At 47.3% G+C, this 25,185-nt stretch overlaps 1 protein-coding gene across 1 annotated transcript in view; it reads left to right on the forward strand.

Annotated features, from left to right (window-relative positions):
• The first annotated feature begins 1,804 nt into the window (after positions 1–1,804).
• Positions 1,805–25,185, forward strand: part of LOC126534243 (uncharacterized) — a 28,325-nt gene continuing 4,944 nt past the window's right edge. The window contains exons 1-6 of the mRNA XM_055072999.1: positions 1,805–1,852; positions 18,461–18,599; positions 19,352–19,378; positions 20,978–21,016; positions 21,077–21,136; positions 22,706–22,801. Of these exons, the coding sequence (XP_054928974.1) occupies positions 1,805–1,852; positions 18,461–18,599; positions 19,352–19,378; positions 20,978–21,016; positions 21,077–21,136; positions 22,706–22,801 (409 nt within the window). The remainder of the gene's footprint in view (positions 1,853–18,460; positions 18,600–19,351; positions 19,379–20,977; positions 21,017–21,076; positions 21,137–22,705; positions 22,802–25,185) is intronic.

Raw genomic sequence — 25,185 nt, forward strand, 5'->3', positions numbered from 1 at the left:
ATGTAAAGCGCAAAAACGCTTTTCTGAGATAACGCCTAGACCGACTTTAATGAAATGTTTTGCATTTGAGAGAGAAACTTAAATCCTAGTGACTGTTGGAAGCGGAATTTCGATTTAGGGCTTGAATTTTGTTAATTTTTACAAATTCGAAAGCTTGAAAAAGAAAGAACAGAAGCACGAAGTTTACAAATTAATAGCCTGCACCAAGAGCAGATAATGCGGTTCTGTAAACAGTATCCATTAGATCATTGAAAGCGGACAAATTCTGTCATTTTCCATCTTACGTGAATTTGTTATGTTGTTTACAAGGGTTCTGCAAAAGCTGTATTACCGTATTACTAAATTTTTAGAGATTCATGTGTAACATATCAATTTTGTTCACTTTAGATGTACTATTCGATGCAATTCACAGAATTGTGGTATCGTTTATCATTGGTGAGTTAGAGTTGGCAGTTTAATAGTTTCGTTTTCTGAAAATGTTTGCCAATTTTTTATAAAATCTTGATGACCTAAATAAAATATTCATAGCTAACAGTCACTAGATAGTAAGTTTTCTTTTAAATGCGACAAACCTCGCCAAATTTGGTGCAGTGGTTACCGAGAAAAACGAATTCCCTTTTTACATGTATATACATAGGAGCACCCGAGCTAAAGCTTCCTGTTCACCTTTCCACTACCGAAAAAAAATTTAGGCAAGAAAAACACATTTTCAATATTTCAGTTGGAATGGTCTCAGAAGTGCATATAAAAGATATAGTGAAATTTTTTTCATTTTCGTGGACATTAGTGGACAATCGTGGACATTAGTCGAGAGCGTGGTAAAAGTAAATTTTACCCTTGCAGGCAAAGAAAACATTGCACTCTCGAGTTTGCTTTGCAGCCTTTTGTTCCCGCGTCGCGTTGCAGTTTCAGTTTTGCAAAATTCCGAGAAGTGGTCAAAACCGCTTTCTCCTGTAGGCGTCGGGTCGCTAGGCTGGTCTGGTCTCTGGAGCTGCTGGTCTACTTTCGTACCTTTATTCCCCGGTACAATTTCGATTTAGGCTATATCTGGTTAATGTTTCGGCTTCCAGGTCTCTCATACGGTTTCCAGGTCTCTGATACGGTTTGACACGGTGAAACGGTTTCCAGGTCTACTGATACTGAAAGGAGACTCGTACCAGTACAGACTCTTCGCAGAGAAGGGCGGAGTGAAAGAGCACGTGTCTGTGAGTGAGGGAGGGAGAAGGGAAGGCTCCCTCCTTGCGGCCGCGCTGATGGTTCCGCTTATTTAAACGGCCTTCTACTCTCTGAAGCGGCAACATTGGAGGTGGGGAGGAACCGATTAGCTCGCTTGCACTTTCGTACCTTTATTCCCCGGTACAATTTCGATTTAGGCTATATCTGGTTAATGTTTCGGTTTCCAGGTCTCTCATACGGTTTCCAGGTCTCTGATACGGTTTGACACGGTGACACGGTTTCCAGGTCTACTGATACTGAAAGGAGACTCGTAACAGTACAGACTCTTCGCAGAGCAGGGCGGAGTAAAGGAGCACGTGTCTGTGAGTGAGGGAGGGAGAAGGGAAGGCTCCCTCCTTGGGGCGGCGCTGATGGTTCCGCTTATTTAAACGGCCTTCTACTCTCTGAAGCGGCAACATTGGAGGTGGGGAGGAACCGATTAGCTCGCTTGCACAAAGGCGACGTTTGCGTTAGCCAGTTGCGCGCCTAACAAAAGGCGGAAGTGAGGGGTGTTTTTGCTCGCCCCCGACAACGATGATCGCCGCAGCTGCTTTAAAAAAAAATTCCACGGGCCGAAAAATTGCCGTCGATGGAGGTGGAAGGGGGAGATGGGGGTGGATTAGTTGGTGGCTTTGGGGTGAGGGGAGGGGAGGCGAACGCCCCACCGGCACCCCCACACCCTGAATCCGCCGCCGGACACTGTGGACTTGGTAGTGGCCTGGTAGCGTCCCCGAGTGGTTTTTCAGCCTCTTAAGACGTACTTCATCTAAAACAAGCTCGAAGATGAGATAACTCTCGGGCGATCACTTCTGGAGATACTTTCGCATTCGCGAGGCTTGTCTCGTCACGGCACGGAGAGCTTGGCACAGCGTCAAAGAAACACTTGTCCAAGACGTTTTCGGTGCTCGAGTCGCGCAAAAAGTTTGGAAAAAGGGAAACTATCTCTGAGAGGAATCGCCGAAGAGAACTTGTTTGCGAACTGTGATTGCCTGAATATAGGTAGCATTTCTTCCCTTCATCTCGTGTGACATTGGCGTTTTTTTTTCTTTTTTTTTTTTTGTTTGACTGCAAAGTCGGCGCTCGATGGCGCAATAATCGCGGTCGTGTTACATTCGAGTAAATACGGTTTGTGAAGGTGAACTGTTAAAATACCATTTCCGAAAGCTTGCAGCGCTGTGGTTTCGTGCCGAGAAAAGACTTAGATTTAAGAGAAAAATCGCGTCTGAGGGATCCGTGTAACGCCATAGCGTAATTCAAACCGCCCTCCTCCGAGCGCGAAGTGGTGACGTTGCATACGCCCATCACCGCCCTCTACGGCCGCCGGTGAGTAAAAAAAAAAAAAAAAAAAAGCACGCAACAGACGGCGCTACGTTTTTTTTTTTTTTTTTTGCGCTAAGTGGCCATGAAGAAACCGAGCCAAGACAGAGCGTTGGATTCGCCGCTGCAGCTGCTCTTGGTCGAGTGGCATGGACCGCTTAGGCATCGCGCGACATCACAACGACGTGGCATTCTCTACTATACCTTGTGCGAGTTTTGTGTGCCGGCAAAACCAGCGCTGCTTGATCTACGAGATAACGAAACTAGTGAAACGCGAAAGCGTGGGTGGCGCGGAGTCGTGCGAGAACGAAAACTTTTGATTGCTTGAGTTGTTGTCAAGGGTTACGTCAATGAGTCTTTTTTTTTTTTATCGAATAGAACAGAACAAGTAGTAATTTTTTTGTACTGTAATGAAATGCAATTACCTTTTTATTACGAGTGATTGAGTACTAGTGGCATAAATATGAAGAGCGCCAACGTCTTCGCGGTATAGTACTTGAATGTTTCTGGGTTGTCTGAAAAGGTATCCTCTGCATTTACCTCAATTTCTCGAATACTAAAGCTATGTTCGCGATAATATTGACGCCTTAGAGGTTCACGAGCATTAGCCTATCACTTTACCTTGACCTAACATTTGCCTTTAGTGCCCCTTTAAGGGGTAACACAGAATCACTGATGGTTACAAAGGAACGCTTCTTCGGATACTTTTCATGGCAGCAAGCATTAGGATAGCTGCGACAGATACACGAAAAATGTAATAGATACATTTTCGTAGCTACTTCTGTCAAATTATCGCGTCAAATATTTCTGCGCGCACCGAGGGGATGAGGTCAGTTTTAAACTACATCTTTTCCCGTTTATCCTTTCCCGCTTTTATTCGCGATACACACAAGTCATTACGTGTAAACGTATCTATTCTGCCTCGTGTACGGTTTCATCAGCCGCATGCTCATCGCAACTGACAGCGCCAAGTTGACGCCTTTTTTCCCCCTATACCCTTCTCTTCTCGTGCTTCTCCCGAGATTTGATTTCTGCTGCGTGCAGATACGTTGCGCAACCGCGTCCTGTCTGTCTTTTATGGATTCGGAAGCGCATGTCTGTGTAATTGAGTGGCCCAAGTACTTCACCTGATGTTTTCTTCACTCCCTCTTTCTTCCCCATTATTTTATTTCCGATACATAGCGGACCGTCTCTTGTAGGCTGCATCAGCCGCATGCTCATCGCAACTGACAGCCCCAAGTTGACGGACTGCCTGCTTTCTTCTTGCCCTTCTCTCCTCCTGCTTTTCCCGGGCCTCTCTTATTTTTCTACTGCATGCATATACTTGCTGCAAGCTCGTATTTTGTCTCTTATGTGCATATTCTGTCTAATCGAGTGCCCCAAGCGCCTCAGTGATATTCTCTTTTGTCTTTCTTTCCTATTATTTTATTTGCTTTACATAGTGCGCGGTAAGTATAAATCTAGTTTTTATCTCTTGTACGGTTTCATCAGCCGCATACTCTGTAATCGATTACAATCTTTCCCTGTATGCCCCCCATCTCTTTCGTTCCCATTATTTCAATTGTGCTACATGAGTACGCACTCGTTTATCCCTGTTTACATTCATTCTGCCCTCGATCCCCCTCCTCGCCCCACCCATTTTCTTTATTTCCGTTTGTAGAGATTCCGCTTTAGTAGTCGCAGACCGATGAATAATGACACATCGCTATCGCCAATACATTTTATTGTAAAATATTCATTTGCACGTTATACTTCTTTCTTTAATGGCTGGGCGATGCGTACGCAGAGCGTGCCCATGCAGCCCATACTCGTCCCATTGCCGACGACTGTGCCACTGGCTGGCAGAACGCCGAGACGCACCGCGCATCGGCAAACCTTTTGCTATATACGTGCCCCCCACAGTAAGGCGGGCCGAACATGCACTTACGGCAAAGAACTGCCGCTTCGCCGTCACGTGCTCGGTATCGGCCGTTATGGTCCCGTTTGGACCAAAGTTTGGAAACGCCTGGACGACTTGCCTTCGTGTGTAAGCGCTATACCATCCCGCGCGTAGCGCTTACGCGGTGGCAAAGTGCGCCGTCCTCCCTAGTATACCTATAAGCGAAAGCACATTAGAAGCAAGAGTGCCCTCCTAAATGCTTTGTGTAACCGCGCAAACGACAACGGAAGAATAAGGAAACACATGACGTCCTGTGTGTTTCCTTCTTCGTCCGTTGTCGTTTGCGCGGTTACATAATGCATTCAAATATCGACCACCAACTAGCCTGCCCTCTCCCTGTTAAATATCCTAAATGTCCCCAGATCTGGAAAAAGAAAGGCTCCAGCAAAAAGTCCCCAAGTACCTTTGTCGCAACTAGCGCATGCGCACGGCGCTCGGGCAAATGCGAGAAAGAATATCCCGTAAAGTCCCTCAATCATTTAAAAGCACCGCCAGGCTTTGATCCAGCCGACAACGCCTGCGATAGGTTGATCGGTGACATGTGACCTTGCTCCGCCCCTTTGCCGCCATGAAAGTTCCTGCGCGCCGGGCGAAGTGCGCGCGTTTCGCCTGTTGTGCTTTGCACATCGCTGCGATAATTTCGTTCCGGGAGGTCCGAAATGCCTTGTTGCTGTGCGGTTGGGTGCCGAAACCGGATGAAGGATGGCAAGAAGTTATTTTGCATCGCGCGCGGCAACCAGAACCTAACCAGACGAAAAGTATGGTTACACAGAATTGCACGGACGGACTTTGAACCGTCGGTAACAGCACGACTATGCGAGGCAAGTAACATACAACGATACAAAGGTGCCATAGAAAGTATACACGTGCATGTGTCGAGCGGTGATAGTATTTCACTCGCGTGCATGAATGTTGAGGGCCGAAGTTTGTGGAGATTATTTATTTTAGTTCGCTGTGAGCCCGCTGAATAGATCGGCATGACCTAGGATGTGAAGGACCGAAATGCCTTGTTGCTGTGCGGATGGGTGCCGAGACAAGACGGAGGACGACAAGAAGTTATTTTGCATCCCGCGCAGCAAACAAAACCTAACCAGAAGGTAATTCTGGTTGCATAGAAATGGACGGAAAGACTGAACCATCGGTAACTGCACGACTATGCGAGGAAAGTAACGTAGAGCGATACGAAGGTGCGAGAGAAAGTATACACCTGTGTGTGCAGAGCTGCCGTATTATTTCATTCGCGCGCATGAATGTTGATGGCCGAAGTTTGTGTAGATTACTGATTTTAGTGTATTACGAGCACGTTGACTTAGCAAGTGCAGTATGACCTAGCATGCAAGTAAATAGTGGGGCAGAAACTCATTAACTCGCTGACAAATATCCGCATTGCGCTACGTGCGATAAAAAATAAAATTCAGCAGCGAATTCTACTTTTACACTTTCCTGTGTTTGTGCGCGCGTTGTTAACTGCGCTTTACAACATGTCCAAAATGTAATTTCCAATATCCTAATCGTATTTTGTGCATTGCATATGTGAATAAATATATTGCTAAGTGCCTGCATTACTCTGGTTTTAAAACGAATACTGCATAGCCACAGCTACTGGCCGTCAAATAATAAAGCGTAATACAGCATATCAAAGTACATTGCATACAGCTGCGAGCTCGTTCCTTCCAAGTTTCCCTTACACTCGAAGATGTTTCAGTAATCGGCAATGCCATTTTACTGATGAAAAACACACAACTGCAAATGAACATGATTCGAGTTTACGCGGCGACGTCGCACGGTTCACGAGAACAGTCAACCACATTCACACACGCGCGCACACTACGCTCGATGTTGGTGTGCCGCGAGATCAGATCGCGCTGGCAGCCCGAACACGATCGAGGAGACACGCTGACACGATCCATACCACCTCTTCATCATGTCACGACAGTTGCACTGGCTCGTAGCATTGAACCACAAGACACAGCAGTCGTCGTGTAATCGCTACACGACAGACACACTCAGCGACAAGAAGACTGTTGGCGCACTCGTTTCCACAAACACACAGGATGTTGTTTAGTTGCCGTGAAGGTCGCGCGCTTTGAGAATCGCACGTTTGAGCGACGTTATGTCGAAAGTTTTCCGGTCCAAGCGACTGTCAGCCTTCATTTTTACACGACTTCTTCGTTCAATGCAAGCGCTATGTGTACGCAGCACACTTACATGCAAAAGATTTCACAGAGCATACGGGATTAAGCGTAAGCAATCACCAAGGCTCGCGCGGCGATTGAGCGCAAACGAACGAAATGTAAACACGCGGTATCGAGGCGGTCAAGCCCTCATTACGCTCTCTTGAGCTATTTTCTTGGAGCACTTATTTGAAATTAGAGGACTAAATTTAGCAGTTCGGGTGCTTCTTTCGTTTTTCGCCACAGTCAGGCACCAGAAGGTTTTATTTCCGCGCGTATGCAGATATTTTTTCACCTCACGAATGCCGCGGCGCCGCGGTTTAGCGTGGGCGCCGTCTGCTACAGGAACTTCCTAGGTGGCGCGCGCGGCAGATGGCGCTTAAAATCCCTTGATAATTTTAAAGTAGCGACACTCTTTGAACTCTGCCGCCGCCGCGCGACCTCCTCGCCTCCTCCTCGCCCCTTGCGCGTTCCCCCGCGGCAACCAGTTTTGCCCTCGTTTTTCTGCACGACGATTGGTCTCCCTGCCGTTGCCCTTGGAAACGCGCGGATCTTGAGTTTTGCTTGTGTTTTTCTTTTTCGTCCGCGCCATTTTCCTCCTGAGCACGGCTGGCTCGGCGCTTTAGCTCGGCGTAGCGAACGTTGTACGCTGTGTTTCTGTGCTAGCGCTATGCCGGGCTGTTGCGCATATAACTGCAGCAAGAAGCCTGAAGATGGTTATGCCGTTTTTATGATACCACAATGAAAGCGTGACGGCTTGTGTAGGAAGCAGTAGCTGCATGACATTGACCGAAAGAACTTTGTTCCGACAAAGAACAGCGTTGTTTGCGAGCTGATGAGTCTTTCTTATAGCTCGTAGCAAAGCATCCCGTAATGCGGCGTTATTTTTTCATTCTTCCGGCCTGCTGACCAGCGCTTTTGTTGCGGTTGTCCTCAGTATGCTTAATATTCTGGGGCGGCTCCATCACTTCGCACGTCGCTAACTGTTGGTATTCAGTCGGAAGTGCAGTATTATTGATTCTGCTTTGCGCCCTGAAAAAATTAGTGGCAAGTATGCCCGTAGTATTGCAGGTGATGAGCGTTAACTAGTCAAAATGGAGCTTTTTTTAAGTCTTAAGGCGAAAGCCTTTAGATCTTTATGTTTCAAGGTCGCGTTGTAAACTAAGTATCACGTGACCCAAGGAAGGCCAGCAGGGACCCAAAGCATGTCCACCCCTGTATAACAGAATGATTACCCAAGTTAATTAATGAATCATTAGTGGTTGACATAAGGTGGATTAGGGAGGATTAAGGTTGATTAGAGTGTATTAAGGAAGATTAAGGTGGATTAGAGTGCATTACGAAGGATTAAGATGCATGAATAAAGGTTAAGGTGTGTGGAGGAGGATTAAGTCGGATAATGGTGGATGAAGGTGAAGTGTTGATGAAAGGGTATTAAGACAGATTGGGGTGGATTAGGGTGCATGAACATGGATTAGGGAGGATTAAGGTGGATAAATGGAGATTAAGGTGAATTGGGGTTGATAAAGGAGGATTAAGACCGATAGCGATGGACTAGGGTAGATTAATGTGAATTAGGGGCCATAGAGCTGGATTAGGCTTGATAGAGGCGGATTAGGGTGTATTATGGTAGATTGGGACCATTAAGCAGGATTTAGTGGGATTAAAGTGCGTGAATAAGGATTAAGGTGGATGAAGGCGGATTAAGGCGGATTATGATGGGTAACGGTTGATAAAGGAGGATTAAGACCGCATAGGGTAGGCTAAGTTTCATTGGGGGTGATGTAGGTTGATTAAGGTGGATCGGGAGTATTAAGGTGGATGAAGGAGCATTAAGGTGGATTAGCGTGGACTAAGGTGAATTGGGGTTCATTGAGTATTAAGACCGCTTAGTCTACCACAATCCTCCTAATGCACATTCATCGACCTCAATCCTCCTTCATTCACTTTAATCCACCCTAATCCATGAAAGTCCTCCTTAATGCACCCTAACCCACCTTCGTCGACCTTAATCTACTCTAACCCTCCTTAATGCACTTTAATCCTCCTTGATCAACCGTAATGCTTCCTCATTAACTTTGATACACCCTAGCCCACCATAATCCTCTTTAATAACCTTAATTCCTCTTAATCTACCCTTATCCTTCTTTATGCACTTTAATCCACCATAATCCACTATGATCGTCCTCAATGCACATCAACGCACCTTCATCCACCCTAATTAACCTCATTGACCTTAATCCAACCTAGTCCTCCTTTATGCACCTTAATCCACCTTCATTCACCCTAATGAACCTTCATCGACTTTAGTGCACCTTAATCATCCTTAATACACGCGAATTCATCTTAATCCAATCACTAATCAATCATTACTTTGCTAATCATTAATCATCTCTTATACGCGGCTGTATATGCTTTGGTTCGCTTCCAGCCTTCCTTCGGTCACGTGATATATTATGTAGCTCACAACGGGACCTTGAAACAGAGGTCTAAGGCTTTCGCTTAATAAGCCACACACAAAGGGATGTGTCACAAGCAATACTAGATCAGACGCACGAAGTAAAGCGTCTGATCGTGTGGCAGAAAAATTGTCTGGAGTATAGAGCTCGCCTCTGAACTCCCTTTAAACCAGTATACCCCGCTCATACGGCTTTAAGAAAAAACCAACCTCCTCATAAACGTTGCCTCCAGCATTATCGATGCTGTTATTAGAATTTCTCAAAATTTTCAACCCCACTGGGGCGCGCAACTGGCCCAAAATAACACACCTCCATAGAATCCTGCGGCCCGTCCGCGGGCGCCGAGGAGGAATAGCGTGCCGTGCGCAGCCGGTGGGCGAGGAGAATCGAGGAGGAAAGCGCCGTGAGGAGGAGAGTGTCGCTACTTTCAAATTATCAAGGGGTTTTAATGGCGCTACCTTGGAAATTATAGAGGGACCTTAATATCCCGTGGTGCCTTGCGCCCTCTCGCGGCTTTCCGGGCGCTGCGTAGCGGCCGCTGTGGGGGCTCTGCGGCGAGCGCTTCTTTGCAGACAACTGTAGGTGTCAATACGGCCAGAGCAGTAGGAGGAGCTTTTGCTGGTGAATATTACTTCTAAACAGGCCTTCGTTTATATACTTCGGAGGAGGAGGACGTGCTTTGCTCCGGTGAACCGCCGCTCAAGCTCTCCGTCCAAACGGGATCACAGTGGCTTTTACAGAGAAGCGTAACATCGTTTAGCAGCGGTTGGCGCGTGTCAGTGGCGCGGGCACGCAACAAGGTTTGCCGCTTCGTAGTGCGATGGGCTGTCGGCGACGGCAAGAGTATAAGTACCACACAAGCACGCTCTGCTTATGCGCCGCCTAGCCACCAATAACTGCTGTTACACCCTGAAACTGAATATTTTACAATAATAAAAAAAAAAAAACTCGCAATTACATCGCTCTACTATTTATGGAGTCGTGTGGTTTTGTGTGCCAGTTGGCGCGTAATCAGTGTGATGGTTCCAGCAGGTAGAGAGGCGACCGCTTAGAAAACGAGTGCTTCGATAGCGGGGTGAGAGCGCGGCAGACTGGGGAGAGACAGACATGTGAAGTTGGGCGAACGTTAATGTATGAGTGAACTTTCGGTTTGCCTCACCCATAAGGTTCCTGTATTTCTAAATCTATCTTTAATGATACCACGCTAACCATGTTTGAGGCCCAAAGGGGGGGGGGGGGGGCGAGGGGTTATGGCTACGTTCTTTTTTGCTTGTTGTTCACTGCGTTCTGTAAGTCCAACGTTGTTCAGGACATTGCTTTTCTTTTTTCTAAGTACTCTCGTTTCCATCTGCTAGAACCATCACGCTGTCATTATTTATACGTCTGCGATCGTTATCGTATAGTGGCTTTTTTCCTCTGAGAGAACACATTGGCGCCATGCAAGAGGTACCGCGAGAGGTCGCTACCAGCGCTGCTGCTGCTGCTGCCGTCGACCTAACCGGTGTCCTGTACACTATAACGAAGTTTGCAGACAACCTTCAATGCGTACTGACATAACATCTGCCCCTTTGAAAGTCCAAGTCCTCTGAACTAAAAAAAAAAGTGTTTCGCCCGAAACTCACTTTTTGCATCGATTGCGATAGCAAATTAGCGGAGAAGCCGTACGAAGTAAGGGTAGTACTTTTATCAGCCATGTGAACTAGTAAGCATTCTCTTGCTGACTGAGTTAACAGGCATGGTGGCCGCGCGCACAGCAAACATAAACACATCACACTCATTAACCGCGGGTACTCGCTGTCGAAACGCTGGCGCGAGGAAACGCGGCAGCAGCAGCGAGCGAATTGACCTTCGTGCGTTCGTGCTGTCTATCGCTTCAAGGGAAAGAGAGCGCCGAGAACACGCAGCACGCGTAAAGCTACGAGCCGCCGACGCAACTATGTCCCCAAAGCGGATCGCTCTCAATAGTGAGTTTTAGTGTTGGGGACGCAAGGCGTTGGGGCCCCAAGCGCTTGGGTGCGTTTGCGTTTGCGTACGCAAGCAGAAACACGTTATAGGTTAGCGGCCCCAAACGCAAGCCGCAGTGAGGTCGCATGCGCTCGCAGCGCCATCAACGTCTGATGTTTGCTGCGTTATCATTTTTTAAAACATGAAATCAAGTATATGAAGTAAAGCACATAAAACTATTCTTATTAAAAGCAGTTAATAGAGAGGTTTACAGTGTCCGGTAATCTGGTAAACGCAGGCTGAGACATTGGGGCGGAGCCATGAACTAGAGCGGCCTGCATGGTGCTGCCACCTGGTGGCGCAAAGCTCAGACAAAAACAGCTAATATTGCAGTAACCAAGTGAATTTTACTTTGCTGTGGGTATAAATTTTTGGCAGCAACACAATTATGCCAGTGCCGAAAATTTACACCAGCAGCGAAGTAGAATAGACTTGGTTACAGCAATATTAGCTGCTTTTGTCAATTTGAGCTTTGCGCCGCCAGATGGATGCACCATGCAGGACGCTCCCGTTTATGGCTCCGCCCCAACACCCCAACTGCGTTTATCCGAATACCAGACATGCTAAACCTCTCTAATACACATAAAAACGACGTCTGTCGACACTTGGCGAAAGATTTATTACATTATCTACCCGCTAGCTACTCGTAAGTTCTCCTACACCGCAAGAGTCACGTGGGTAACGTGACCACTTAGGGGCAGCGATGTTTTCGGCCGGCCAAACAACCCAAGGACGCAAGTAGACGTAGCGGTCTGCGCATGCGCAGTGCCGTCGCCCCTAGTTCTTGCGTACGCAAGCCGCTTGCGTCCCCTATACTAAAACTCTCTAATATACGGCCGCGCGACCGCGCGCATCAGCCGCATTTGCAGCCGGAGTAGAACGCCCCCCTCCCTCTCCTCCTCCTGGTGCCTCGCGCGCTACGGAAGACGGCGCGCTTCCAGCGCACTTTCATCTCTTTAGCGCGGGGGAGGTTGAGCCGGTATCATTTAAAGCCCCTTAAACTTCGTAAAGTAGTGCCACGCTTTGAAGAATGCCGCCCCCTCCTCGAGCGCTCTGCCCGAAGCCGACGCCGCGTCGCTATTGGCCTAATGGCATCACGTGGCCCCTTGCACCGGCTTTGTTTGTTTACAGTCGCGCTTCAGTGCCATCTTTGCTCGAGAAGCGGCGCTTGTTGGCGGCATTCCTTCCGTTCCTATTCTGTGTTTTGATCTTGTGAACGCCTTGAAGGATGTTTTGTGGCAAGTGCGACGTCGCTTCACGTCATTTTCTGTTACCATGACCTGCTGCGCGTTTGGATGCCAATGTACTTTTAGCAAAGGCAAGAATATGTTCGCGATACCGTCCGGTAAGCGCAACGCGTTAAGGAGAAAGACATGGCTTCACCGAATCGGGAGGGACAACTTCCGACCAACTTCCTCCGCGCGACTATGTGATGTAAGTTGTGGCTCTCTCAGAGTATTGTATGTGCCAGGCTTGCGTATTGTGCTGCGGGCAATAACGTAGTAGATATTGCACAGTTCACTGTGCATGTTGTCATTTGTACGCACGCTTTAACATGATTTCTACGCAACGTCCGCTTTGCTTATATGCGCACTACGTGGTCGTGTTAGTCACATTTGGTGCGCTTAATCGTTTTGAACGCCAACCGGCTTGAGTTCGCGGGCACGCGAGGTTGCGTGCGATAACGTGATTACGAAATTTTTAAGATTCAGCGCAGTCCTTTTGATAAAATTTCAGTCTCGATCATGAAAACGCCTCAGGAGAGCAACTCTCTGCCTTTTGTGGTTACTTACTAGCCTTCTTTGGATAGACTAGCTTTGTTTGCCACATTTGTTCGTGTTCCTCGTTGGCGGTCGTCCGGTGGATTTGTGATACAGAGGCACCGATGAAAAGCGTGCGTGCTCTCCCGAAACCGTGTTACGCGGTGCGTTCGTCGTCGAGCGACCGCATCATATGTAATTGAGACGTATGTGCTAATTCGCGTGCGCTTTAAAGTGTGCGAAGCTTAAGATGCGGCGGTGGAGCACTCGCAAAGAAAACGTGCGGTCTCCCGCCCGTTCCCTGGCTGGTTTAGTCGTCGTTCGTGCTTAGTCGTTTGCTCGTTCGTTCGCACGCTCGTTTAGTCGTTTGCTCGCTCGTTTAGTTCGCGCGCTCATATAGTCATTCGCATGCTCGTCTATGCCACTATTAGTTTCTACAGTCACTATGCCTAATTGAGACGCGCTTGCTGTAGGACTCTTAGGCTGGTGCGTTTATTTACGCAATGAGACAATAAATGGTGTACACGGACTTGTGACTGCAAAGGCAAATCTGTAATGCATCTATGTGAAAATAAACTGTTGACTTGCAAGTCGAATGCCGTTTCATATCATTTTAACCTATGGATAAAACATCGTTTCACTTGCCGCAATTTCGGCCGCGTCATGGCGGGGGGATTCTTTGCGCGATCATGACTTCACTAATAAAGTCATGTCTCGCAAATGTTACTTCAAAGGGAGTACAACCGTCCTGAATGCATGCACCTCAGTGCAACTCGGTTCGCGACAAGTACGTCACTTAGAAAACGGACGAACCAACGCACGATGAAGTGTTATTCGTGATAAGTCATTAACCTGAAAAAATTACTGAAGGCCACAGTGGTCTTGTTTGAGATTGAGTCAAGCATTGTTATCGCGCTCCCGCTTCGCGCACGAATGCTAAAAAACTCATTTTATTTTCTTGGCTACGCACAGTCCCGACTCGATTTCTGTCGGCGTTGAGACACGAGAAACATAATAGCACCATCGCCCACGTCTGAGGCTTTGCGCGCGCTTAGATTGGCAAGCACGCACGTTGGCGGCATTGTAGCTTGTAATACACTTTCGAACCTCCAGAGCAGTGATCTCCGTCAGCCTTTGTACGTCATAGCTGATACGCGCCGCGAATTCACATGGTAAGGGCGGCGCGGATTCTTTAGGCTGAGGGCTTGCTGGAAGCCAAGAGGTTGTCATTCGATGGTAAACGTGTTATTTACAACCATTCGCAACAAGATCTTGCGACACGCCCTTGACAAATGTTGCGTACCTAATTGTAGGGCACGCGATACATTCGCAGTCGTCAACGCACAGCGTTAACACTCCTTCAGATACTTTTTTAAAGAAATAGTTATCAAAAAATGAAACAAAAGCTGCCGTTACCGAATTTGTATAAGCATCCGACTAGAAATTCTATGCTGTACACGAAGTTACGCGGAGCTGGAAAGCCAACGTGAACGCCTAAAGAGCACTGCCTTGCTATGCGTGCATTCACTCTGCGAAAGGTCGTCTGCTGCGCTCGAGCAACGTAGGCGGCACCATGGTCGAGGAGGGAGCGTGAAAGAGAGGAGAAACGAGGAGGAGTGAACGCGGAGGAGGAGAGTGGCACTACTTTACGAAGTTTCAGGGGCTTTAGTATCATTGGCTCCCCTCGCATGCTTTCACTCGCATATACAGGGCGTGCAGCGACGGTATTATCGCCCTTGGTCTTTATACGGAACCTCACGGCTATCGCAGAATACAAGCTTTGCCTTCGCTGTCGGCTTAGCCCGAAGGAGACGTCGTTGAGGTCGCCATTTGACCACCACCTTGCGTTCAAATCGATTTCTTCTCGCATTCATTTTAACGGTGGCAACGTGCTGGGGAGGCGAGTCGCATTGATGCGACAGGAGGGGGCAGTTCGAGAAGTCGACTCACACGGCGCATGTGAACGGTGTCCTATCGCGAAGGTGAGAGGAAAAGTGAGCCGACTGCCGCACGAGTGCTGTCTTCCAAGCACCGATGGAAAACTTGCTTCGGCTTGTTTCGGACGAATGAGGACTGGACCGCGTTTTAAAACGTATTAGCACTGATGCCCATAGAAATGCGGTGCGCTGCTCTAACATTCATGTAACGCGCCTATATACTGACTCAGTTTTCATCTTAGCAATTCCGCGGCTGGAATCACGAAGATTCTGAACCGATTAGTGACGCTGGAGCAGGACATCGGGAGATGAAAGCGATAAAGTAAAAAATTATATGTCGCCATCGGACATCCTGTGCCAAAAAACCATTCCGAACCACAACGACGAAGGCCGTCCGAGTGGCGCGGAGGCGTTATTGAAATAATTGGATTGCTCAAAGTAACATGCGTCAGAAAAATCGTATAGTACAATCTAAACACAATGTGCAGACAGGATAGCGTCGGACTGTATACGACTGTATAGCGTCGGACTGGAGTGAACGAGAAAACATAACTTTGTCACGCGGGAACTCACAGTCCCTTTCCAGCATTTCTACCATTCATATGGCGGCCATGGCCTCCAAGATTTGCGCGCGCCAATCTAGGAGGCCATGGAGCGGCGCACCCGTTTCTTTGCAACATCTCCAGATGGCGCTCGCTTCCGCAGCATCGCGTGCCGTTTCTACCAGAAAATTTGTCTTCGTACATTGCGCTTGGCGTCAGCGTTTGCCGGTAAACATTACGGTTACATATGCTGTAGGTGCCGGGAAACTTAAGCTTCCTCCCAATTTTTCGAGGCGATGATGACAACGCGAGCAGACGCGAACGGCATCAGTCACGGGACGTTTCGGTGTGGCGACTGGCATACAGTAGTTTAATTCGTTAGATACACAAGGACCGAACTTCAAAAGGTATCTACCGTAGGTTCTACTACGACATCTTTTGAAACTCCGGACAGGGTGTCATAATTAATAATAAAGCTGTTCGCTTTTCCTCAGTTTCGTGCCGTCGACACCATACGAAGCAGCGCATATCTTGGCAGCGCGCCAGAACGGTGCTGCCATTAGTAGATGCCGCGTGCGTTTCCACCAATCAAAAAGAAGAGTTTGGTCACGTGAAGCAAAGCTCGGCTCCCTTCACCACCACCAGGGGGAGGGAGGGAGGAGTACTCAAAGTGCGCCCGCAGTATAGTGGAAGTTATGTGGCGGCGCGGCGCGGTCGTTTGCCGCCTCGTTTATGGGAGCGCCGGCGGCGGTGGATGCTGCGCCTGTGTATGTTTACAAAGACAGCGAGCGCGATAGCGTCGGAGAGTAGTACAGTTTAAGCCGCAACTCATGAAAAAACGTCCTTTACGTTGAAAATTTTTCACCGAGGAAGCAGCAACTTCAGGGCCAAGCGATTCGACGAGCTCGAGATGGGGAGCGAAATAATTCCTAGCACGTGTCACAGCTGACGCTTAAACGCTGGCGCTACATATTCATAAACGTCGGGCGACATTTTCCACCAAAATTACTAGAGGGAGCTCCTGCGGTGCGATAGTTGAGCTACTACGGAAATAATAGGTAGCGCACGGATTTGTCTGCCTTTCGTGCTTCTGGCTCGCAGCCGTTTTGGTGGCTTATATCTGCCTTTTTCGGCATAAGTACCGAAGTAATCCTGCTTTTCTAAATACAGGAGGCGGTAAGACTCTTATCTGCGAACTGGCATAATCAATGCGAATTGTTCCATTTATAGCGCAATACTTTGTCTAAGAAACAACGATCAGCTCGCAAAGCCACTAAGCCGCTCGAAGCCAGGACGACGGCAGTTTAGGCAAATCGATGTATTCCACGCAACCTTCACCGCGATAGCTGAGCCGCCAGGCTTGAAGCTCCCGCACCCTATATGCGCTCTCAGGGATCTAGTTCATTCTATTTCGCGCTAGTTCTGTAACTCTTGCTCTAGTAGCTAGCTTTCGTAGAACATTTTAAGCCAATGGGCAGTTCTCGCTCGTTGGTGTCTGAACGTCCGTCGCAGCGAGTGGCTCCTTAATTGCCTTTCGCAGTACGTCGCGCGACCTCTCTAAGTCGCCAGTGTGAATGTGGCCTTTGCCAGTGTGAGTGGCCGAATATTTGCTTGACAGTCACTCCTTCCCTTTCTTTCTTTCTTTCTTTCTTTCTTTCTTTCTTTCTTTCTTTCTTTCTTTCTTTCTTTCTTCTATTTACGCTGACACCGTGCAGGGCGTAAGTATTATACATTTCGAGTTAGCTTCTTTGCCAAAGGGCACATATTTTAGCTCGGGGCCACCCAACGAGTTTCTCAGTCGAATACTTGAAAAATGCAGAAATGTTCTTATGAGGCAATCACTGGACCGACTACGATGAAATTTCATTTCGCTGTGCGAGCTAATGGTAAATCTCCGAGGTCGGCATCTTGAAAAAAAAAAAAAAAAATACTGTGGAGTGGTGACGAGACGGGCGAGACGCGTCAAGGACGGCTTCCCCTTAAAGAAAATCTCGAATGATGCGGACGGCTGGCGTCATCGGCAGTCGCGCTTCGTGCAACGTCATCGCTGACGTCGCTTCAGGCAAAAAAAAGAAAAAGGCGGGGTTTTTTGAAAGTCGCAAAAGAAAGCAAGCGATATGCCACAGCATGCAGCGGTTTGATGTGAACTCGCATCGGGGACGTTTTCTTAACAACGTTCAAAATGTGTTTCAGTGTCCCTTGAATGTATGCAAAATTAGCAAACTTTTGCCATGCCAGCTGCCAGCGGAAAATATTAATGCCTATTTTTTTCGCGTGTCATTAGTGGAAAGTTCCTCGTATTACCTAGTTTGTGAAGAGCGACAAAATTATTGCGCCAGCAGCTTGACACTATATCTGAAGTAAAATTTCTATTATGTCAAAAACGTTTTTTACGGTGTTCAAAAAGTGATTCGGTGCCCCTTTATTGAACGCATAAATATCACGATGTTCAAAACCGCTGTCTGTCGGTCTAGAGTGGTAATGGCTATTTTTCCTCGTGCCATTATTAAGATAGGAAAATCGGTGAACTTGTGAGTAGTGACAATACTATTTCAGAGAGCTAGTTGACATCAAAATAATTTCTCACAATCCTTAAAAGGAAACTAAAGGAAAATATTACATCGAGCTACATTGATAGAATATTCGTCTATAAGTCTACCACGGTTTTCTGTGTGCCCATATGTCACTCTGTTTTGTCGAAAATCGCCGCCAAAAGTACCGCTACTCTTTCCTAATTTGAAGCGCCAACTTTAAAACGGAGGAGTTTACGTAATCTCCACGTGATCTCCGTGTATTCCGCTGTTTGTGAATCGGCCAAAGCTGATGTCACGTGAGACGTACCATAGCAGACAACAAGTGGCGTCATTCCGAGCTTCAATTTCGGTCATTTCCTCGCGTACAAATCTGTATTATCACTACGAACGACTAATTCGTGGTTGCAAGAGGCCTAGTCTTTCAATCTAGCTCGGCCTAGTATTTTCCTTTAGTGTCGCTTTAAAGCAAAATTTCAATTGCCAGCCAATTTCGAACTTGTGGACCGGGATTTCTAGACCGCGCGTCTATATAGCCCGCTTCGTTGAATCCCTGGTCATCTTTGGGTTTTCGAATAGTAGAATAGATTCTACGCAATTCAGCGCTTACCGAGGGCGCTCGAGAGTATTGCTGCTATTTGGAACCAGGGTGTTTATTTGACTCTAACAATACTCTCACCGCTTTCCTCCTTCCTAACAGTGGAGGAAGATGAAGATGAAGGTGAGTGCACATGGGCTGTTGGCGAGCTTTACAGGGAAGCTCGCCAGGGAGAGGCAAACTTTGAGCGGGTGTGTGTGCGCTGTAAGGCTCCGCTTTGAGAGCCGTTGCCCGTTCCTTATAAAACTCCCACTTTCTGAGCGTTCTCGTTATCACCAATCTATTAGTCTAAGAATAGTTCGTGTTTTAGCGTGTCCGGTATTCCGGTACCGTTTGCGGACTACCGATCGTAGTGAGCGGCCTGAATACCGTTATTCCGGTACCGTTTGCGGACTACCGATCGTAGTGGGCGGCCTGAATACCGGTACTGCGGTACCGTTTGCGGACTACCGATCGTAGTGGGCGGCCTGAATACCGGTATTCCGGTACCGTTTGCGGACTAGCGATCGTAGTGAGCGGCCTGAATACCGGTATTCCGGTACCGTTTGCGGACTACCGATCGTAGTGAGCGGCCTGAATGGTGGTGCCCCCTGGGGGCGCAGAGCTTTGCAGGGCATTTTAAGGCACTGTGGCTGAACAAGATGTCGATACCAGCGTATTACCCGGTATGACCCTGTATTACGCAAACAACATTCCGTATACCGGGATACCGGACACGCTAAAACTCTCTATGACAAAAAAATGCGTTCAGAATGGTGCAAGGTGAAAGAATTAGGGTACAGTTTAGAATGTGTGCACCCTCAGTGATTGGCAGCTCGCTAATCCTTGCGACAAGTCATGCTGACCATCACGATTACCGTTTGTTCTACCCACAGAAGAGAGCAACCTGAACAGTGACGACGGTAAGAATAAGCGTTGCATTTTCCCTAACCGCGTGCTCAAACGCGGGAAGGATAGCTTTGGGGAAAAAAGGCAATTTGACGGCGGCCGCCCTTCGGCACTTTCACAAACGTCTTGCTTAAACTCGCGAATACCCGCCGTGGTTGCTCAGTGGCTATGGTGTTGGGCTGCTGAGCACGAGGTCGCGGGATCGAATCCCGGCCACGGCGGCCGCATTTCGATGGGGGCGAAATGCGAAAACACCCGTGTACTTAGATTGAGGTGCACGTTAAAGAACCCCAGGTGGTCGAAATTTCCGGAGTCCTCCACTACGGCGTGCCTCATAATCAGAAAGTGGTTTTGGCACGTTAAACCCCATAATTTTTTTTTAAACTCGCGAACAACTTTACGTGGCAAGAAGGGAAAGCTGCAGAGGCAAAGTGAACGCAAGTAAAATGCTCTTGAATAAAGGGCCCCACGTGATTATCCGCGCTAGCTTATAAGCTGAGGAAGAGAATACGCTCAAACCTTATTTACAGCGACAAAATGAAACAACGCTACAGAATGGTAAATTTTACTTATTTTACTGTATTTCAGTTCCACGTTTGGGCAAATGCGTTTCGAAAGGAGCTAGTTGTACGAATGAAATCAGGTACGCTCATGCAGTATTCGTACCAAGTAGATGAAAGCGCCGTCAAAGCCTCCCAGAGTGTTTGGTGCTGTGACACGTGAAAAAAGTTCAGCCCGACAGGTTTTCTCTTCATTGCCACTTCAAAGTTCCGCGAGTATAGGGAGAGGATGTTCGCTACGTCAGTGGCCGACTGAATTGAAGCATTTCACTCACTCAATAGCGCGCCGACTCGCTCACTGAGCGACTCGCTATTTACTCAGGCTATTGTAACAATGCTTGTGCATTTAACCTACATTGATGTGGATACCACTGATTAAAGCGACACTTATCAAACGAAAACCAATTTTTTACCTTCGGTATTGAATTGTGACCTCGTAACTGTGCTCGAGCTGGTGCCGTCAGTTTTATGACGTCACAGCCAGATGGTGCAGGAACTTCGACGCGGTGGCGTTGCCCGTCTTGCGTTTTCCTTGTGTTGTAGAAGGTATCACCGGTAAAGACAATTCAAAGACTGAGCACAGGAAAAAAGATATTAAAACTGTTGACGTCACACTAACATAACGTTGAGAAATAAAGCTTTTTGATTTTCATTTTCCCTACAAATGATCGACTTAGTGACGCAAAATCAACTAAAACAGTTCGATTCGCCATTGTTATTTTCATTCAGTCTTTAGACTAAGTCATTCATTATGAAGATTTGTTTTTTCAAGTGCGCAAATTTGTGTTGCAGCTGCCGACACCTTGTAATTATCTTCTAATGTATGTATGTGTGTAAACGGATCTTGCTGAATAATTCTGGTGAATAATGTTAGTCAATAACATTTTGGTGAATAATATTGGTGTGTGAATGAACTCGTTTCGGCGTTTCTCTGTAATGCCCCCCACCCCCTCCACCCCCATGCCCCTGCTTTGATTTGCACCCTAAACCAAGACACGCAAAAGTGGCCCACTTTGTTTTGAATTAACTCTGTTTTATTCTGTATCTTTAAAGATGATGCAGCGGAAAAAAATGCAGCGGCAAAGGAGCAGGGTAAGTGTCCTCGTTCAGCGGCCATTTGCAGAGATGTGAATTTGCATATTGCAATTTCAGACGCGCCGTCCGAAGACGAGGAAGGGGAAGGTGACACGGCTAAGAAAGCCAAGAAAGCGGGTAAGTGCCTCTGATAATAAGTCCCGCATTCAGAAATGTGCTTGAAGCCACTACTTTGTCAAGTCCGGCTCAAGGAACAACGCCTGAGGTGAACTCTAAGGAAACGCGGTGAAATATCTCAGGCACGTTCACGTCAGGCGCTCTCTTGAGCCAGACTTGACCAAATCAAGTAGTGTCTTTAAGTTAAGGCGCATTTCCAGTTAAGATATACTCTACATCCTAATCTCGCGAAAATGTGCCCTAGCCTAGATGGATTAAATCCCTGAATATGCGGCACTTCATAGGCTGTCGCTACTTAGCTTTCTTTCTTTATTTTCTTTTTCCTCTATAGAAGCGACAGGTGCATACTGCCTTCTACGAGGCAGTATGCACTACTGGCATAATAGTTTCGATTATTCATTTGATTGCGGTGAAAAAAGATTCTGGACCCCGCCACTCCAGAAAAAAAAAATACTGGCAAGTTTCAGAGGGCCCGAAATTTACGGTAGTAGCCTCTTTACGAAGCAGTTTTCGGTTTCATTTCCCTAGAGGCACACGCGTCGTGACGTCACGTCGCAGAAGGTAAATCAGGTGGCAGTAGGACATCGCGGCACTTTGGCACGTGGTGTAGTAAACGCGCACGTGGTTCGAATGGTGCGGTAAGCTGTGATGTCATTTGCTTGGATTAGCTCGTACCAGCCATTACGGCCTTTATCGAGGATCGCACCTCGGCCGCGCTGACCACGAAAGCCTGTAAGACACTAAGATAATGATCGGATAACCTAACTTAGACAGAAACACAGGTAGCGACCGATGAGCCGCACGAAAGGACAATTAAAGAAAGGGCGCTTCAGAAGTCTTCCTCATTCAGAAAAAAGCACTTCGATCAATAGAAAATTCCTCGTTCTTAGGGCATACAGGACCACTCTTTCGTAAACATAAAGTTATGAAAATCCACAATATATTCAAATACAAATATTAGCAACCTATAAAACGCCACATTAGGTAGGGCGGAACTATTCCAAAAATTATGAAATCTCAGGAAAAGTACAATTTCCTACCCTTTCAGATATCAACCGCCATACTACGTTCCCTTCTCACGCACCCATTATGCGAAAGAAAGACTTGACTACGCACTGGCAACTGCACTAAATGAGCTAGACCGGAAAAATGTTGTCGTTCTGGCCCTTACTAACAATAGCTTATTTGACCTGTTTGTGTGATTGTATTGGAACTGCTTATGTGTCTAATTGTTCATTGAAATATTTATTCTGTCTAAATGTTCTTGTAACTGCCATTTGTGATGGGATTGTGTGATCGTTTCTTTATTTGCTAATCTGTTTATATAACTGAATCCATATAACAAATCGTCCTGTCACTGCTGCTGTACGGGTGACTAGAGCTTAGTCAAGCTGCACAGATGCAGCTTTTTTCTCCGGCCCCCTATTTTCGCAGTAACAATGTATTGTCTGTGGCGAAAATAAAGATTGATTGATTGATTGATTGATTGATTGATTGATTGATTGATTGAATGGTGCTGTCTGGCGGCGGATGCTTGAGCGTAGTGACTGTTGTGTTATAATTACGCAGCCTCCAAGGCGAAAGCGGTGAAGCCCGCCAAAAACGCCAAGCAGCGGAAAGCTGCGGAACAGGAGGACTCCAACGACAACGAGGAGGAGGAGCCGAGTAAGCTTTTAGTGGTGACCAAGATTTCGTGTGGATAGCGGCACCGCGAAAACGAGGGTTGTAGACCTGCGTGATTAGAAAAAAAAAAAAAAAAAGGTGCCTAAAAGCGAGAGAGGGCCGCAGGAAAGAAGGGTTATCTTAAGCGCGGGGAGCGCTTCCTCTCTCTTCCCCCGAGTTGGCGCCTCTCTCTCAAATCTTTCCACGCATAACAGCCACCGGACACCCGCAAGGCGATTCGCTTTTAAACTTGCGATAGGAACTTAATATTCAAGCACACTGTTCTGGCTGGCGTATTTGCTGCGCTTATCAATCGCGGCTTCATGTTGCAGGTTGCGGGTCGTCCACGAATGTTTACGGATAACGACACCCGAGGAAAAGCTGAACATAGGATTCTTTTTTAGTTTCTCCGTAAACTCCTTAACCTTCGCGTATGCCGGGTTCTCGGAGAGGTGTACGGTAACATAATTGCAACAACGCTGGTGTCGACATCTGGGGCCCAGTGCCAATCCAGAGCGCGCGTTAAACCAATGCTTCAGTGACTTACACATATTCTACTTTAGCGCTGGTGTAAAGCAGTGGCAGCGACGTAATCGGTAACGTGCTGCATTTTGGTGATGTTTTTCAACGATAACGCTGAAGCGGCACAAATTTTGCAAACACAGTGTAGTTTAACGAAATGGCTCAAGCTGTCGCTATCAGCTGTCGCTATTGCCATTCATGGCTCGGTAACCGCAGCCTCATAACCCAGCCTGGTATTCGCATTTCCAGCCTGTGCTGCAGGATTTTCCGCTCAATTTAATTCGAGCGCCAGTGAAATTAATCGAACTTCAAGTCTTTTTAATCCCCGCGCCACTCAACTTATTCCGAAAACCAGTGTATCTAATCCAAATTAATCCAAACAGCAACGAATTCATTCCAAAGATGGCGGAATGTTCGACTTTCACGGCAACTAAACATTATCTGAGATCAGGGATTCATATCTTATACAAAATAAAAAGTCGAGATCGGGGAGACATAGCGTTCCGTCCACGTGACTAGCGAGAACTTTGAACACTTCTTTTTTGCGGTTTGAGTTCTCGCGGACAAGTGCGAGTAAAAATCAGCATGGGATCTTAAAGAGCCCCTCACCAGGCCCCATAGCAAATTTTCGTTATACGCTGGAAGTTGTTACGTGTCCTCCTTGGAGCGTTCTGCCGTAAAAATTTTTCACATCGGCTCATTAATAGCCGAGATAGAAATATTTCAGTGCCGCGAACCCATGATTTCAGCAGGTGGGCTCCACTGCCAAGCAAGACGCTCTTTCCACTCGCCCCGTCTAGTCTTCGCAAGAGAAATTCCTTCATTGCGTTCTGCCATACCAGACCTATAGGACCACGTGACGCGTACGTCACAGGCGCCGCCTTCATCTTTTTTCTCCTCGCTCTTTTTCCCCTGCGCTACGCAATTCCGCTCACCGCGCCATGAGTAGCGGTATAATTCAGTGCTACACGAACACTGAGGCAGAACAAGCGGATTGCAGAGCGTGTTCACGCGCTGGAACACGGTAAAAAATGGCATAGTTTCGGTACCTGCGCACGTGACCGCACGACCGTGGGAACAAGCAGACGAAGCGGAAGTACATCTCTCTTGCTTCGGTGCGAAGTAAAACAGAGTGCACTCAGACATTCCGTTTGTGTGCTTTGTTATTTCTCTAAACTTCAATTCGTCAATTCAAGCAACAAATCGCACAGATAACAGATGTTGTCTTGAATAATTCTCGACGTCACGTGTCACCACGAGCGACGTCACACTGTGGACACGATTACGTAGACGCAGGAGCCCGACTACGTCAACGTCCCTCTCCGGGCGGATTCGCCGCGAGCCAAGAGGGAAACGGCGTTCGGATTGAAATTTCACACCTTTCCACGACGCGTTGCGATGTAATTCTTTGCAAACGCTCGTTGGCGCACATTTTATGGTCTGCGCTTGTCAGCTCAAAATGACCGGACCTGGTGAGGGGCCCTTTAAGAAATTTGGTGACGCGGGTACGGTGTCGTCATGGGCATCAACCGAAACACCGGAGTGGCTCAAAGATCATTAGGCACTGGTAGGCCTTGGTCACTAGTCAATACGAATCACTTTTTCTACTGCCGCTATCGGTAACCTTCAATCGAAAACGTCGTCATCGACACTATTCAAATTCTCATGAAATTAGCAATTAACTGCATGATACAACTAATAGGGCCTAATCACTAGTTAACCCTATGCACTCATGCTCAGTTAATTGTCCCCGCTGTTTTGAACACTAAATGTCATAAAATGAGTGCTTCAACCACGCTCATTAGGAAGTGGCGTGCCTAAGTCACTAATGATTATAAATCTATTTTCTGGCAGCTTTCATTCGA

Source organism: Dermacentor andersoni, chromosome 7 (assembly GCF_023375885.2).
Source record: "Dermacentor andersoni chromosome 7, qqDerAnde1_hic_scaffold, whole genome shotgun sequence".
Taxonomy (NCBI): domain Eukaryota; kingdom Metazoa; phylum Arthropoda; class Arachnida; order Ixodida; family Ixodidae; genus Dermacentor; species Dermacentor andersoni.